Source organism: Populus trichocarpa, chromosome 8, assembly GCF_000002775.5.
Source record: "Populus trichocarpa isolate Nisqually-1 chromosome 8, P.trichocarpa_v4.1, whole genome shotgun sequence".
NCBI lineage: Eukaryota > Viridiplantae > Streptophyta > Magnoliopsida > Malpighiales > Salicaceae > Populus > Populus trichocarpa.
In genome coordinates, this window is record NC_037292.2 from 6,557,631 (window position 1) to 6,575,204 (window position 17,574).

The 17,574-nt window shown below is 34.4% G+C and overlaps 3 protein-coding genes across 5 annotated transcripts; 2 read left to right on the forward strand and 1 right to left on the reverse strand.

Annotated features, from left to right (window-relative positions):
- Nucleotides 1-3,056: 3,056 nt before the first annotated feature.
- LOC7485893 (uncharacterized) lies at nucleotides 3,057-4,017 on the forward strand. Of its 2 annotated transcripts, none has more exons than XR_002983298.2 (2): nucleotides 3,057-3,233; nucleotides 3,372-4,017. XR_002983298.2 is itself a non-coding variant. In XM_052454905.1 (2 exons), the coding sequence occupies exons 1-2, from the start codon at nucleotides 3,199-3,201 to the stop codon at nucleotides 3,732-3,734; spliced, it is 402 nt and encodes a 133-aa protein (XP_052310865.1). In that variant the 5' UTR covers nucleotides 3,098-3,198; the 3' UTR covers nucleotides 3,735-4,017. The 2 variants fall into 2 exon arrangements, 1 of the variants encoding a protein (XP_052310865.1); XM_052454905.1 differs by having other exon boundaries at nucleotides 3,098-3,237.
- A 5,047-nt stretch (nucleotides 4,018-9,064) lies between these two features.
- Nucleotides 9,065-12,461, forward strand: LOC7471100 (DNA replication complex GINS protein SLD5). 2 transcript variants are annotated; one of them, XM_002311344.4, is made up of 6 exons: nucleotides 9,067-9,575; nucleotides 9,964-10,086; nucleotides 10,167-10,249; nucleotides 10,345-10,454; nucleotides 11,797-11,878; nucleotides 12,010-12,461. In XM_002311344.4, the coding sequence occupies exons 1-6, from the start codon at nucleotides 9,408-9,410 to the stop codon at nucleotides 12,104-12,106; spliced, it is 663 nt and encodes a 220-aa protein (XP_002311380.1). In that variant the 5' UTR covers nucleotides 9,067-9,407; the 3' UTR covers nucleotides 12,107-12,461. The 2 variants fall into 2 exon arrangements, with proteins under 2 accessions (XP_024463555.1, XP_002311380.1); XM_024607787.2 differs by lacking the exon at nucleotides 11,797-11,878 and having other exon boundaries at nucleotides 9,065-9,575.
- A 746-nt stretch (nucleotides 12,462-13,207) lies between these two features.
- LOC7471101 (calcium-binding protein CP1) lies at nucleotides 13,208-14,021 on the reverse strand. Its single transcript, XM_002312286.4, has one exon. The coding sequence runs from the start codon at nucleotides 13,926-13,928 to the stop codon at nucleotides 13,407-13,409; it is 522 nt and encodes a 173-aa protein (XP_002312322.2). The 5' UTR covers nucleotides 13,929-14,021; the 3' UTR covers nucleotides 13,208-13,406.
- Nucleotides 14,022-17,574: the final 3,553 nt, after the last annotated feature.

Below are 17,574 nucleotides of genomic sequence, written 5' to 3' on the forward strand. Positions count from 1 at the left end.
TCATTTCGATAGGTGTTTTGTTTTTTCAATTGGAATGGAATGTTTCAATTTCGGAGTGTTTCGGTGTATCGTTTCGGGGTTGTACTGTTCTCATATAAATTCAACAAACATAATTCAAATTCAAGATAAATTAATTATAAATTATGCAATACAAACACAATGCCAAACAAATATAATTTTAATATTTAAAATATTTCTAAATAGTCAAGATTAAATAGATCTTTAACTTAAAATAATTCAACTTAAACAAAATATCAAAATATTATGAAAGTAAAATGTTTTAATACAAATATTTTAAATATAAAGTTAGGTCAATGTTATCAAGGCTAATGAAATCTAAAACATCCCTTGTTTTGCTCAAATTTCTACAAAGTATAAACATGAAAAAAATAACATGAACATAAACCATATATATTAGTGATAAATCTAATTTTAAAAAATTAATATCATTGTTAATGAAAATTGTAATAATAATTTTTAATTTTATTATTAATATCATTGTTATTGAAAATAGTAATGAAAAAGAGTTTTTTTTATAATTGGGTGATTTAATTAATTAAATTGAACAAGGTTCAATTTGATTCAATAGTTTTTCAAGAGCGGAATGAAACATGTGGAATGAAAACGGAATGTTCCGGGCGGAATTTAGCCGAAAGATCCAGAACGGACGGAGATTTAAAATGAGATGAAATTTGTTTCGTTTTGCTCTGTTTTTTGAATTGGTATGAAATGTTTCGGCTATTCCCGGCGAAACGGAACGAAATTAACAACCTTGATTTTAATGCCTATCCTTGAAAATTCGGGTAGTTTTTTTCTCCCTTACTTTCTTCCCCCCTCTATTGTTGCCCCATTGACATCCAAAATTACTCGTTTGGATTACTTTTTCTGATTCTCTTTCACCAGATATGTATTCGGCAAAGACAGGTTACCGAGTAGCCTTGGAAGTAGTAAATCCGAATTGGGGTGCAATTGTGAAGGGTACTTGGAGGAGACCAGGTAACTCAAAATCCCTCCAAAAATAAAGTATTTCATGTTAAAAGTAAATTGATTTTTTTTTTTTTGAAAAATAGAGGAATTGATCTCAATTGATAGATCCATCCATTGAATTAAATGGATTGGTTAACTAATTAAATCGACCAGTAAAATATATTTATTGTTTGACCAGTTGAGTTAAATGAATCGATCGACCGATTAAAAAATAATTTACTGATGTTAAGTTAGTAAAATATATTTATTATTTAGATTGAATGTAAAAATTATAAATAAACTTGTAATAATAAGTATAAATAAAAATATAAAAAAATAACATAGGAGAGAAAATATTCAATCAAAATATCTTGCTCTCAAATTTTCTTTTTATTATTTTGCTAGTAGGTGTATTATATAGCTATCCATTAACACGTACCACAAGTATTAATATTCTTCCAACATTTCATTTGGAGGGCTTGTCATGATAGTCTACCTACTCGTGCCAGACTATTACAGAGAGGGTTGGAGATTGAAGATAGTAGGTGTATACTTTGTGGTCTTGAGGAGGAAACCGTTGATCATATATTACTTCAATGCCCGTTCATTCAAGGTTGCTGGTGAACTCCAGCCTACCATAACGGTGATGCAAGGACTCAGGAACTGGATGTTTATGCAGCTGCATGCAGGCACCTGATGGGGAGTTGGTCACCAAGATAACCACAGTAGCATGGAGGCACCGCAAAGATAGACTATGGAACTCCATCAGCATGTCTAGCAGTAGAGTAACAAGGTTAGGGCTTGACTTCCTTGATCAATAGAAGGCAGCTAGCACATTCCTCATCCGTCACTGTCGCATGGCACGGGAGCAGAATTACCTCAGGTATGGAACAAGCTGGTGGATGGTTTCCTTGAGTGCAATCTGAAGCAGCCAATTTGAAACCAAAGAAATGGTACTGGGGTAGGCTTTATTCTCATTAGGAGCCATTTGGCGCAGGTGTTGTGGTGTGGGTGATGGCAGATCAGAGGTACTTTCGAACCTCTTATGGCTGATGAGGCCTCGGCACTAAAAAGTGTCCAAAAAATCATTCCACTTAACCTACAGCATGTGATTATAGTAAGAACTATGAGGTTTTGTTCCGTTTCTCTTCAATTAATCATTCCTTAACAACATAAAACGAAAAAAATCATAATTAGGATAGATGGTGACGTGGTTGGTCTGATATAACTTAGAATTGATGTTTCCGCTTAAATCTATGCATTGCGCAAACTAATTCATCAATCATCATCTATCTTCATTCATAATTTTAACATTAAATTGACATTTCATATTTTACATTTCATATTTCTGATGGTAACGCGTCAACACTTAACTAACCGCTTACGTATCCAAAAATGCAACTGCTTGTATAGTTTTTGTTTCCGATTTTCTTTAAGTATTTTCATAGTCAAAATAATTACTGCATTAACACACAATATTATTAGTTCAAGATTCATTTGAGCAGTTTTTGATCTGTGACTGCAGTTTACGTTCTGTGGTTAAGATATATATCCGACAAGTTGAATGAATAACTGAAAATCTGTTAGCAGACTTGTAACAACAATCGGGGGATCAAACTGGTGGTAAAATATACAAGGGGGAAATAGAGACGGATATTCTCATATCAGTTATTATACCACCTGGAGTTAAATAATCTACATTCTTAGCTCACGGATTAATATAAAAAAAGGACTACGTACGTTATAGTGTTTTACCATGCAATGGTGCCATAGGATTGAGCCGGGAAATGATATAATTATTGAATTTAACCATACCCACCCACCCGCCCCCCCACACACACTCATATATATATATAGTCAAGCAAATTGCAAATTTAAGTGTAATTGGTGACCAACAATTATTGGAGGTAAGAAGACTTTTTAACAATCTTTCGCATTTTATCATCGACACTGTTGAACCCTAAAATGGCAGCATATACAATCCATGATTAATTATGACAATCTTTGAACGTATACAATGAGCATGCCTTAATTATCAATCTTAATCATAATTACTTCTTTGGTGGCTACTGCCTCGTCCAATGGTGGTACGACATTGTGATACAACCACTACATTCTTGCTTTTTTAGTGCTCGCACAGTTAATTTGATCTCTCATCGGTCTCACAATCCAATTGTAATCGTTAAACAGTGATGAAAAACCTGCTTACATATAGCAACCCTAATTAGACCCATGTTTCTACATAGCTCAGACAAAGCAAATTATATGTGTGTAATTTCTATCCTATCTAGCTTCAGTTCCTTCATCTTGCTTTCTATATATAGATAGTTTGTTTTTGAAAGAAAAAAAGAAGAAGAAAGGATCTTAACTAATAATTTAGCATATTAATTACTGCTGCTTTACAGGATACTGCAGACAAATATCTGATCATGATGAAGATCTTGTTAGCTCTTCTCCTTGCTTTCCTGTTGATGTTAGCATCTCTGCAAGCTGATGCAGAAGTGCTCAGTACCACCATGGAACCTAAGGTGGCCAGCCGTCATCTATTGAGTGAACCATCATCTCTTGGTCGGAAGGGTAACGCTGGGGAAAATGACGCCAAGACGCCTACTTCAAACAAGGGAAACAGTAACACAGAAACTAAAACTGCCAGCGACGACGACGACGACGACGATGAAACAAACCAAGGCTTGGGTGGCTATGGAGGTGGATCATCTACTAAGACACACCACCATTACACAAATGGTACTAGACCACCCAAAAACTAATCAAGCTTGATAATTAAGCTCGTGAGGCTTACATATGTAAGTATATATGGTGTGGCTTGATTTGCTTATAATGTTAATAAAGTAGAAACAAACATGTTACTAGCCACGAAAACAAGTGTGTACTGTGGCACATGTATTGTTTCATGTGAAGTAGTTGTCATTTCCTACGTGAAGGTATTGATCAGCGTGATGCAAATCTAGCTTTAGGCCAAAATATATTATTACTTTGCCTGAAATAAAAAGGCCATGGCTAGCCAGCTACTGATTAGCGCCATGTTAATTATGTTTTAGTTATACATATGCTAGCTAGATGAATATCATACGATATAGCTTACCTTGCTACGTATACTAAACGATATTTTATATATTTTTTTTATAATAATCAAGGGAATTAATTTGACTGATCATATACACTTGTTAAGATTTCATATAGAGAAAACCGTGACACGGTTTGGTAATTAAGCTCTCCCTTCTGATCATCAAATTTTAAGACTGATTTTATTAAGTCAAGAAAAGAACGTGTTAAGATTTTATTGAGATGGTGTATCTCACATGTAGTTCAGCAAATGGCATGCATATCGTAGCATGGTTTTTGTGCAACCAAGCATCACTTCTCATTTTAGATTACCAATAATATTTCTTAGCAGATTAATTGGTCTGACTTTAGCACACCATCAAATTCTTCACAGACTTAACTGTTAGAATAGGTGTTCAATATATATATATATATATATATATATCTTCACGAGATTTGGATATGATGGTAAGTAGATTTGTTTCTCATGCTATAGTTTTGGATTTAAATTAAAAAAAAACAATGAAAGAAAGAAAGAAACCACAAAAACAAACTCCTAGCCAATGAGTTCGTACCAACTTGAATACAATAATTGATTAAAAAGGAATTCAATAATGATCATTACCATTCGGTAATACGGCTGAAATTGCGTTTTTTAAAATTTAATTTTTTTTTATTTAAATTTTTTTATTTAAAATTTTAAATTATTTTGATATATTGACATTAAAAATAATTAAAAAAAACAATACTATTTTAATGTATTTTCAAGCAAAAAACACTTTGAAAAGCAATCCTAACACACTCTGTTAAAGAATAACATAAATCATATTTTGAGACCCCACCTAATAGTTTAAACTACTAAGTTGAGATGATTCTTTGATATGATATTAGAGCCTTGATGATTAAACGGTCATAATTTGAATTTTATTATCCCTATTTATTTGATAAAAATTAAGCACAAGGTAGTATGAACTTGTGCAAGTTTCAAGTTTCGAGAGCTTTCATTTAAAGAAGTATATTAAAAAATAATATAAATCATATCTTAAAATCGTAACTAATAACTTAAATTATTAGATTGAAATGGTTATTTGATACACTCCGAAGCACCTCCTTTCCTCGGTATGATAGCTGCTGGTTGAAGTTATAAACCTGTTTAATAATAAGTGCAATCTGCAAAATATGCACTTATCCCTCAAGTTTTCTTAGCCCTACTGCTCCAAACCTTGCCTTAGTCTCGATCAAATATGCATTTGCCTGATGTGGAACTGCATATAGTTGCTCGAAAAACATGCCGTGCGACTCTTCATGAATATGAAAAGTTCGATGACTAAAAGAATACATTAATATATAATCACCGCCTAGCGAAGAAAAAAAGGTAAGAAATGCATCACCATGTCCCATGTTTGTTTCCTGTCATTAGTGAACAAACTATGCCTTGATATTGAATTAGAAATTAAGCAGATTAGCTTGTACAAATCCACTACTAGAAGGATGCAATTCTACTCAGCTTACACATACGAGTACCATCAGTTATAAGAGATCATCAGCTCTTCCATGAGGGAATGTCAGTAGTAAAAATGTTTCGGTATTGATGTAAACCGTTAAAGACAGCATGTATATGGAATTGTGACTAAACGTCATCTGATCTTCAAATTAAGTGGCAAGCAGCAAGCAAGTTAATGGGAGATTAGGAAATTGAAAGGTATGAAAAGGACATTTAAAGAAAGGTCAAGTCTTCCTGGGATGTTTTGCGGCCATATGCAGTTAGTGGTACTGTGACTTTGACGTCCTTGTACTGGTTTGAAATTGACATTGGAGTAATTTTCATGAAGACTTGGGTCGTATAGGCTCCTTCCTTTTTCTTTTCTTTTTCTTGTAGAAGAGAAGCACTGAGGCTACAAGCTAGCCGCTGGTGAGAAATATTACCAATGAAACAGCAGCAAAAACAAAATGCATATACCAGAAGATCAGGAAACAGCTTAATGAGCAAGAGATCCTCCGTAGACAACTCCACCAAGCTTCAGTTAATAGCCAAAAACCAGAGAAGCAAGACTTGAGGTGTATCGATATCGACCAGACACAAATCAACTTTTTTGGGTCCATTATACGTGTAGATATTGTGTAATTATAAAATTCCAGGAATTAACTCATTAGTCTAAAGTCTGAACCATTGAATCCGCAACCTAATTGATTAATATAAAGTAAAGAAACAGAAGGTCAACCGTTAGTGATCAATATATGATAGAACAAACCAACTTTGGGAAGAACTTCAAATCAATATCAACTATGAAAAGCTAATACTGTAAAGGAAACAGTTGTTTGGAGACTTGATCAAGGATGAATGAATGAATGGATTCTCCACTTAAGGAATGGATAGAATCGCCTGCAAGCCAAGAAACTATTAGAGGATGATGAAACCTAGAAAAGAAGACTTTGCTAAGAACAGTATTTATCGATAGCTAGGGTATACACACGCCATTTGGCAGCAAATTATTTACGAGGCACCTTCCGGCCTTCGTGGTGAATTGGTGATGTTGCGCTGTTAGAATTACCACATTTGGGAATACTTTCACTGGGAATGAATGGGCAGTGTGTAATTGGGGCCTTAGGGGCCTGGCCCATGGGCCCTCTTACTACTGAATTTCCAAAGAATCCTTCTAGCTAGGGTGCAACTCTCCATTGCATTGTTTTGGTGTACTTTTTTTGCTCTTCCTTTCTATATATGACGAATTCATTACTTTCTTGAATTGTACTTAGGCCATGTAGGAGTATAAATTCAACGTCCACATGTTACCACTACCAATGAACACACGCTGCAAGAATCGAATATGACTCTTTTTGGCTGCATAACAGGTGTCGTGCAACAATACCATATGGGGTATAGTTTATATTCAGAATATCTGCCACTTTTGGACAGCAAGCTGCCATTCTTGGAGGAATAATTGGACTTAACGTATGATGTATGAAACTAGAAAAATCCTTGAACATAGATCTTGCCGTTTCTTACAGGTCACGGGCGGCACCGTTCGGGCACTAGATGCGTGATGAGACGCTGTCATTTGTTGGACTCGTAGCGTGCTAAAGTCAAGTAGCAGGAGAGGAAGATATCGTATATGTTAACCTCTTAATTTTTTGATTGATCGTTGTCTCTTCCTTTCCAATTTCATGGTTCCAGTCGAAGGAAGAAAAGGTCATCATATGAGAATACATTCGTTTGTATGCAAGTGATTTATCTGGGATCCAAAAACAAAGGATTAATCTCTGCATATAAAAGATTGTCGGAAATACTATCATGATGCTTATAACAAAAAAAGATGTCTCGGACTTTCAGCACGAAGTTAAAACTTAATTGTGTTGAGATATAAAGTATCCTCTCTCTTTCTAATTAGATACGAGTTTATATCATGGATTTATTGGCAAAGCTAGTACTTGTGATATTTGATTAATTTTCTAGTTTTGACAATTTAATTCATTTATTTTTGGCAAGGTGACTTATAGAATATGATGCTTTTAAACAATTAAAAAGAACAACCTAGTAGGTGGTTCAGTAGTAAAAGTTTGGAATTAAGGGGTTTGCTCCCCTATTATCTTAGGTTCGAGCTCTGTGGTTGTTAATATGATGGCCACTGGAGACTTATATGATCATTAACTTCAGAACTTGTGGGATCAGTCGAGGTGCGCACAAGCTGACTTGGACACCCACGTTAATTAAAATAAAAAAAACTCTCCTAAGTTTTGTTTTAGGAGGTTATTTGCAAACGACCATGTCCAGTGTCCGGTTCCTTTCTCTCTTTACTCTATAATCTATAATCACGCTAGAATTAGACGGCTGAAATGCAAAATTTCAGTTTTTGCGTTTTTACCTATTAAGATTTTGCGTCATGCATGCGATGAACTCTATCTATTTGACTTCTCCTTTAACCTTAGTAGTATATTTGACCATATGCTAATTAACTTGAAGGGTTTTTTAGGTCACAATGCTAACCTGATATTGAATGTTCATTTGGACTTCATATGTAGTCTTGGCAGCTGTGTTCAATTAAGTTGCTTGCTCAAGGACAAACCAACTAATTAGCTGTTGGTGATTAATTGTAGCCATGCATTCGCTTAGCTGGTATTAAGATTAAATGGTTGGGTAAGAATAAGAAATAATTAAAAGCAAATGATTTTTGTCCATCTCCCCCAAGTTGGACAGAGCAAAACATGCTAGATTTGATGGGAGGAGACCGGAGAGGCAAGGAAATAAAATTCCAAGTGGATCGCAAAAACCAAGAAGAAGAAGATAATTGGAATCGGGCAAGAAGCCTCCTTCTCTCGGCAGCCAATAGGCCAAGTTGAAGGATTAGTTGCAAGTAGAAGGGGCGACCGTGACTGAATCCATTTCAAGATTCGACAAGCATCCACCACATAAACTGGTCGCATACAAATGCACTGTGCATATCTTCCTCGTTTTTTTTTTAATTAATGAGGATGCCTAGTTTAATTTACGTATTTTTTAACTAATTTTACTGATTTTAAAATTAATAATTATATAAATTTTTAATAATTCTGAAATGACTCATATTACCATATTCTTTTTACTTATTTTAATGTTTGTCACTCAATTTATGAGATTGAAGATTGAGGTTTAGGCTGGAATTAAAATGTCTAGATTTTAGAGAATTCGATGTGAAAAAAGCTGTCTATTAAACGGGAATTTGAAGCCAAATTGAAAGATCTAACAAGATCTTGGCTTTATCCTAGCTCATTGGTTTATTAGTGTTTGTTTTTGCTTGGTCATGACAAATTTCTTGGTCGATCTCTTTAGAGCCTGAGAATCAACTTCGAGACCACGGATCTTTCAAATTGGAAGAATACTTCAAAAACAAGTACATGTGGATCTCCACAATTGAATTCCAAGTTTTACAGATGTAACCCAATACATAAAGAGAAACACAGGTGGAAATGTAGTGACAATATTGCCCCTCCATCCATCCACCATCAACCCCATTCCTCTTCTATAAAAAGCCGCCAACACACAGACAAAACCCATTTACATCAACTCGTTACCGCTCCTTATTATCTAGAGGGCCCCCTTAACAAGCCCATCTTCTCCCCTAACAAGAGGAGTCCTATCTCTGGTTTGTGCGTGGATCTGAGGCCATCACAACCGTCCACTACACGACCACCCAATGGCTTTAGATTCACGCACAAACTCGCGATCTGTCTCCTCTACTACACCGAATAGATCCGTTTTGGCGCCAATTCCTATTCCACCTTTTTCTATCTTCCCTCTCGAATTTAATACTCTATTAACATTTCTATCTATCTCTCCGTAACAGATTTTGGAAGTCAAAAGAGGGGGGGGGGAAAAATCAAAGAGATTCAGACCAGATCAGATGGCTACGGAGGAATCAGCGAGCGTGATGGATGATTATGAGACGTTGATTTCGACGACCGATGTTGAGCTCTTGAAAAGAGCGTGGCGTAACGAGAAAGCTGCTCCGGAGATTCTTCAATTTGAATCTTCTTTAGTTCAAAGAATCAAAGAGCAAATCGAATTAGCGGTAATTTTTCTTTTTGAAATCGGAAACCCTAACTTTTTATTTGTTTCCTGAGAAAAATCAAAATCGAAGTAGAGAAATTATTTCTTTTGCTGTCTATTCATTTATATTTTTTATTTTTAAGTAATTCTTCCTAGAGAAGCTTGCTTTAGCGCAGATTTTCGACTGATTATTTAATTTACGTTTTTTTATTTATTATTTAGCTTAATTGTAAATCCAATTCTACGAAGCTAAGAAATAAGAAGCTTAAATTGGATTGCTGTTGTTTTATTTTTTGTTTTGCATTGCGATTTCGCTACATGAATTAGTCAAATGGAAATAAAGATTATGTCGCGATTTGATTCATAAATTATTTAAATGGAACAAAATGGACTTGGCGTGTGATTTGTAGGAACAAAATGTGGAAATATCCGAAGCAAATAATATAGATCCACTCACTGTGTCGCTTTACCAAATGGACTTGGATAGGACTCAATTTTTGCTGAGATCATATCTTCGGGTTCGTCTTCAGAAGGTAGTCAATTCTTGTGTTTTGTTATGGTGTTGTTTGGAGATTATGTTGAATTTGATTTGCTTGTTGGGCCTGGAATGCAGATTGAGAAGTACTTGTTCTATGTTTTGAAAACTGATGAGTATCTAAACCGGCTTTCTAAGCAGGAGCAAATGTTTGCAAGAAGGTGAAGGGTTTAAGTGATTGTCTTGTTTGTGATAAAGATATGTGGTTTGGGGTTAATTGGATTGTTAATTTGTGATGTTTGTTGTGTGATTACAGGTGCACGGATGATTTGGGAAGCCATCTTGATGAGACTGTTTTGGCGAAGTTGCCTGATAATTACCAGTCCATATTAAAGCAATCTATAACCAGTGAAGAGGATGATATGGGTACTCGTTCTTCTCTAAGTCGCTTTCATTCCTACTCTTTTTTTTTTAAGTGTTTAAACATTATTTCTATTTACTATGTATGAATGGATGTGTGGATCCAGTGCTATTTACTCTTCAGTCTCATGTTGTGAGTCAATTGCATATTGGACCATAACATGATAATATTTTTATAATTTGTTTTGAAGCTTGTGAGGTTGCTATGCATGGTAACCTTTTGATTCTCGAGTTGGCATTTTCAAATCATTATCTGAGATGCTCAAGTTGTTGTTTTCTTCGAATATGCAAATGGAATGTAGGAATGGTTTATATTTTCCATTAAGCATGTTGTAGAAATCCCAATATTCTTGTCAAGAGAGTATTTATCTACTTTCCAAAAAACTTGTTTTTCTGTAATTTTCACAATCTGAGTGATGAGAGAAGGATTTCCAGCATAGCAGGCCTTTCTATTGTTGGATGCATCCAACTACTGCTCTCATGATTTATTGATGTGACTTTGAAACGACAATGTGAATGCAAATGTAGCTAGTGCCTGAAATGAGCTTGTGAAACCGAACCTAGGTTGTCATGCACTTGTCATCCAACTATAATATTCTCATTCAGAGAATATTTTTGGATTTGTAGACAAACCTGTTTTACTTGCAACTTCCGGAAACTGTGATTGAGAGGGATTTGACCTTACTCGAGCCTTTTTATTGTTAGATGTGCCCAAGAACTGCTATCCAATCATAGGCTACCCAATGGTTAAATGAGCTTGTTAGTAGCTCGCTGCTGCACTCTGTAGTCTCTGTTCCATGAAATTGCTGGAGCACTGGATGATCCTCGCACATGTATGCCTCCATGACTGAAAGGCATGCATCTACAGATCTTAGGAATGAGGAAAAGTGATGTTCCTCATTAAGCTTGTTTTATCCTAGATTTCATGTGTAATCTTATTCTAGAAGTGTTTTTCTTGCTTATCTGCTAGTCAATTTATTCTGTTTCCTGGTCTTTGGATTTCATTACCTCCCTCTTTAATTTCTTGTAAAACAATGCTTTCACTGTATTTATAGCATCATATGCTCATTAACAACATCACTGGCTTTATGCATATCATTTTCCTCCCTTGCTTCCGCTTAGCCTCTCCTCTCGTTATTTTCTTTAGTCATCTAATTTGTAGATTTCCTGTCCAACATAGGACAATTGATCTAACTTCCCGATAGGGGTGTCTGTTACCAGGTTCAAGAAGTGTCCCAGTTAATCTTTCCTCAGTTTTGTCCATTTTTTAACTTTCATGTACTTGAGTACACGCACCTAGACAGTAACTAAAATGAGGTTTTCATTGTTCTAATCTGTACGTCAATAGTGCCAGTGCCCCGACTTGACACATTCGTTATCTGCAAAGCCAAGCAATATCTTTCTGGCCTTGACTTTGAGCCTGAGTACAGGTAATTAATGACAGTTATTATTGGCCTTTACAAGGCAACCCTTCTTTATCGGTTGGGTTGTATTTGATTTCTTATAAGAAAGAAAATGAATTATCTGTTTGCTTACTGATAAGATCTATATACTGTGGCAGCATGGAAATCACAGAGATGGAGCGCGACTTACTTACCTTTGTATGTTACAAGTTCATAAAGAAGCCTCTAGAGAATGGGAAGATAGATTTGGTCTAAATAATCCCGGCTTCTGGGTTAACAATGCATTGGTAGAGCAGCGAGCCAGAAGTTAACAATGCTACTCCGAGTTGCAACTTGGCTTAGTACTCTAGTTGTCAGAGCAGTAGGATGTAGTAATTGATTGCATGTCTTATGATATTCTCCTGAAAGCGATGCCAAATGCCTTGTATTATTGATGGGGTCTAATGTGTCATCTCCATTGATGGGCTCTAATGTGATGCTAAATGCCTTGTATTATTGATGGGGTCTGATGCGTCATCTCCATTGATGGGCTCTAATGTCTCATCTCTTGTATTATTATACACATTAATATCTGCTATCTATGGTTTGAATTTCCAAATCATTCACAGAACAGTTTTAAGTTTTCTGCTGTGTCCTCCGCGGATAAATTTTGTGACAGAATGTCCTAGCCTTCTGCTTCAAATGGAGACGTCTTGGGTGTTTGGAACGGTTTGTTTTTGGATTTTTTTTAAGAGTATTTTAAACACCCGCCTTGAAAAATGAGAGATGCCGGTAGAGCACAAGTTTCATTGGCCTTTCGACCTCATATGCCGTGCTTTGAAAACCCCGCTCCTTGAAAAACAAAAGCAAAACAAAGAAACTCGAGCATTGTGCAACGGTTCTTGAGAACAGATTGTTTGTCAGTGTGAGCGGCAACAGAAATCGACTTGGTGAGTCTTTCACGTTACAAATTTTGTGCTGTAGCTCCGCAAATACTCTGCAAGCAGCAGAATTGTATTAATCTGTGCTTTTCTCGCAATAGTTTTCCTATTGCCCAACGGCTTGTCTGTTGCATGATTTCCTCTGAACTTCCTTTTGGGTGTTTTCAAAGATCTGTTTTTTAAAGTCATTTTTATTTAGAAATTTATTACAATAATAATCTTTATTTTTTAAAATTTATTTTTAACATAAATGATTCAAAAACATTAAAAAAAATTAATTTGAAAAAAAAAAACCCAATACTAAACGGCCTGTTATTTCTGAAGTTGCCACTGTGAAGAGAATGTAAGAAGCTAAACGTGAATACATCACTGCAAAAGGACCAGCACATTTGGGCACCACAGAAATCAGAGGAAGTTGTAATAGGCACACAGCATGAGACAGAAAACAAGACATTTAAGAGAAGCATCAGCATCACAAACAAAGCTGGCAATGCATCCTAATTGGCATCACTTTACACCAAAAAATCATAATTTGCTACATAACAATTTCATGTGGCAGAACATAAACATCAAAATTAATGAGCATCTTCTTTCAAAAAAGCAGGACAAAATCGAAGGTTAAAATTACAAAAGTACTATGCAGCAGAAGAATTATCAAGAGCCAAAATCTTAAGGAAATCATCATAAGTGACGCCATCTTTATCACCGCCGCCAGAATAACAAGCCGATTTTATCATAGCTTTAATATCATCATCAGAAGCATCAAACCCTGCCCATTGCATATAACTCTTCAGATCATCGACACTCAGTTTTCCATCCCCGTCTTTATCCATGACCTTAAATACATCCTCCATAACCCCAGAACTAGACCTTGTTGACGATGAAGATTTCTTCTTTTCACTAGCACCATCCAAAACACGTTCAAATTCATCATACTCAACAAACCCATCTTTGTTAAAATCCGCAACAGACATCATTGAGCCTATAAAATCATCATCGGCACCATTACTTGAAAACCCTGCATAAAACATGCGAAGATCATCTTTGCTTATCTTCCCGTCATGGTCTGCATCAAGAACATCAAATGCTGGCCTGAAATCTGATCTTGCACCACCCCGTTTGGTCCCTGCAGCTAGACTTGTCCCATATGGGCACATTTCGGGGAAGAGAGATCAGGCTTGGGATTCTTTCTAGGAAGCTGTAGATGAAAATAAGGCAGGCAAAACAACAGGAGAACTTGTCAAGTTTGTTGTCTTAAATAGAGAGAGAGGGTTGGTGTGTCAAACCAAACAAAAAATTTACGGGGCATGTGACTTGATTCACAAGAACTTGGAAGTCTAAACTTTGTACACGTGGATTGATTTTATTCGTGAGGTACGTGTGCAGTGACGTGTCGTCTTCTGTGGAAGGAAGGAAGGATCTCCCTTTTGAACCTTTGATGCGAGGCTGGTCGTTCGTTGGCTGTTTGGTATTCTTTTGTTTGGCTGGTAGGTCAAGCTTGCTCTGTCATGGGTCAAGATCGAATTATGGCATGTAGACTCTGCCATTACTACCCACTTGATAAGTCTTCTCTTGGAAGTTTCGAGGCCGATGTTACTGCTATTCGAGTTGTTACTACTGGCTGGATTCTTTATTTGATTTGTATTCGGCTGTGGGGTTTTTGAGTGGCGTATAACTTTTTAGATTCTTGAAAGGCAAGTGGCGGACTTATTCTCTGAAATTAATTATTCTATTTGTTTTCCTTGATCGTCATAGATTTGAGCATTGTTATCACAGAAGAACAAAGTTTTCGGCCTTCTATGGATGCCAGTCCGATACCATTATGCGTGAGCAAATACAGACTCATCACGTTTCAATAAAATATTGTCTTTACATGGAGATTTTGAGAGAAGTGCTGCTGCTGCTGCTGCTGCTATCAAGATTTAGGTGGTGTCTGGTATTGGCGCACGAAAATGTCTAAAAGTTTGTTTGGCAAAGTTGTCTCGTATGTCTTACCTTGTGCTATGCTTCGGTTGTTGTTTTACGTTGTCTTGCACTTAATTGTGCTGTGTTATGGTGTGAAGCAAAACAATTAAAATGTTTGATAATAAGAATTTCATTTTTTATTGTAGATGCAATGTTGATTTAATATAATTTTTATAGTTGTATTTGTTTTGATTTAGAAGTCCTGTAAGATTTAAATTATCTGCTACTCTCTCCGCTGAAAAAAATGGAGAACTTCATGGTGCTTAGCTTTTCATATAAACACTTGATCACCTCGATTTTTAAAAAAAAATTGAACCTTTTTTCTATTTATTTCTTAAATTATACCTTTCAATTTTTTTCTTTTATTTTTTTCTTCAATGTTTTATTAATTTTGATTGCTAATCATAATTTATTTTGGTTTTTTATGAGGCTATAGCCTATAGAAATCTTAGATAAATATCCTTATACTTTATTGATATTTAATTTTGACAAGCATCTATTTATGTTGTCATATCATTTAAAAGATATTTAAAAATTAAAAATAAACCTGGTGAGGTCCGTGACTTGGATTGTAAGTTTTACGAGTCAAGACACAAAGCGTTTTGCGAGTTAAGATGTTAAACCAAGATTAATTCAATAAATCGTCGTCTTGATATAAAAAAAATATATCATTAAATTTTTTTCAAAGTCAAACCATGTTTTAATCGGTCGTTCAAGATGTTTTTAACCCTGCCAAGCCAAATGAGTCATGTAAAATCAACTTCCATGCATTTTAATTTTAAACACATGTTAATCAAGGAGTTAGCTCAGAAAGGTTTTAAAGTTTAACCATTAGGTCTGCAATGTCATATAATTTTTTTAATTAAAATCTCATCTTTTAATTTTTTTCTCTTAATTGAATCCTTTTTGTCATTTTTTATAGGTATAATTCTTCAATATTAGGTTGATTTTGAATTGATCTTTATAATTTATTTCGATTTGCTTTCTATGAGGTTATAACAATCTTAAATAGATGTCATGGTATTTGGTTGGTGCTCAATTCTAGAAGCATTTATTTTTGTTAATATGTCATTAAGTAAAAAATAGTTTAAAAAAAAATCCAGTGGAGTTTGTGATCTAAGTCATGTGTATGGTTTGTAAAACCATGAAGCTCAAGTATATTTAATATATTATTATCTTGATATTTTTAAAAAATATCATCTTAAAAAAAAATCAAACAACGTTTTTTACTGGTTGTCTCACTTGTCTTTGAATTCCTCAAGTTAACAGGGTCACATAAAGGCAACTTTCGCGAGGTTAATTCTAAACTAAAGCTAGGTAAAGAATAAAACCAAGGAAAATCAAAGTTGACCAGTTGAGTCTGGTTTAATACCAGTATTAAATAATTTATTAGAGCTTGAATATTTTTTTTCTATGTTTGAAAAAGTTTTGACCCTGGCCAAAAAAAACTAATTATATGTCATACAATGAATAATATCTAACAATATAAAAATATGAATCAATAAAAATTAAAAGGTGTGGGGTAATTATTGTCCACCAACATGTATTGTAGATTACAGTAGTAAATCCACAATATTTTATTTATTTATTTATTTTTATTTACCTTTGTCTACTTCATCTTTTAATATCAGGGTGGTTGAAAAACAACATTTGTATTTTATTTCTTTTCATTTTACCTTTTTACGTGGTTTAATGTGGTTTGCAAAACTGTCAAGATAATCCAAGTTACTCTGATCTACAAGTTTTTGGCGTGTCTTCTCTATCTCTCTTTGTTTTTTCTAATTGAATTTGACTTTGTTATTATCTATTTTTTTCTCATGTAGTTAAAAAAAATAGTTTTAGAAGAAACCTATTTTATTAAACTTTATAAAGTTCATAGAGCTGTTTATATGTTTGGCTAGTTAACCTGATTCACAGGTTTGATGAATTTAACTTTTTATTATTATTATTTTATCCATATATGCTGGTTTTATTGGGAATTTAGTTTCATAATTTATTTCGTTTCACTTTTTTATGAGGTTATCGTGGTCTCAAATAAATATCTCGGTATTGGGTTGATGTTTGATTTTGTGATTTTCTATTTCTGGTATCGTATATTTAAATTAACAAAAAAGTTTGAAAAAATAATCTTAGTGGAGTTCATAATCCGGTTCATGAATTTGACATGCCAACCTGGACGTGATTCACGGGTTTAATGGGTTTACCCACCAGCCATATATGTTTTTTTTTTGTCCTTTGATTGTTTTAATTGATTTTTTTTAATCTTCGTTATCCTTCAATATTAGATTAGTTACTAGATAAATTGCATGATTTACTTTTGTTCGCTTTACACGAGGTTATTGCGGTCTCGGATAAATGTTTATTTTAGGGTCGGTGCTTAATTTTACGAGTATCTATTTTTATCATATAATTAAATAATTTTTTTATATAAAAAATGCTTATCAAATTCAATGAAGTCCATTACTCGGATCGCGGGAGAACCAAAGTCAATTCAATTTGTCATTGTCTTGATATTTTTAAAAAATATCATCTTAAAGTTTTTTTAAAAGCTATCTTATTTTTTTAACTATTATTTATGTTACCCTTGGATCCATGAAACTGGTCAATTTAAATCGAATCAACTCCCACACAGTTTAATTAAAATCTGATAGGGGTGATGAAGACCGTAACCTCCATTTGTATTAAACATACAAAGGATAAGAAAATGTGTCACCCATACAATTTTTTTATGTATAGTTTTAAAGCCAAAATCAAGAATAAATTTAGAATAAGCAGGTTTGATATTTATATATATATTTTTTAAAAATAAAATGATATTGTTTTGAATAAAAAAAAGTT

Bases quoted from the DNA above. Each gene is read 5' to 3' on its own strand.
- LOC7485893 (XM_052454905.1), top strand. From the start codon at position 3,199: ATGTTTCTACATAGCTCAGACAAAGCAAATTATATGTGT. The intron at 3,238-3,371 runs GTAATTTCTATC...GCTGCTTTACAG, and splicing joins ACAAAGCAAATTATATGTGT to GATACTGCAGACAAATATCT.
- LOC7471100 (XM_002311344.4), top strand. From the start codon at position 9,408: ATGGCTACGGAGGAATCAGCGAGCGTGATGGATGATTATGAGACGTTG. The intron at 10,455-11,796 runs GTACTCGTTCTT...GTACGTCAATAG, and splicing joins CAGTGAAGAGGATGATATGG to TGCCAGTGCCCCGACTTGAC. The intron at 11,879-12,009 runs GTAATTAATGAC...ATACTGTGGCAG, and splicing joins GACTTTGAGCCTGAGTACAG to CATGGAAATCACAGAGATGG.
- LOC7471101 (XM_002312286.4), bottom strand. From the start codon at position 13,928: ATGTGCCCATATGGGACAAGTCTAGCTGCAGGGACCAAACGGGGTGGT.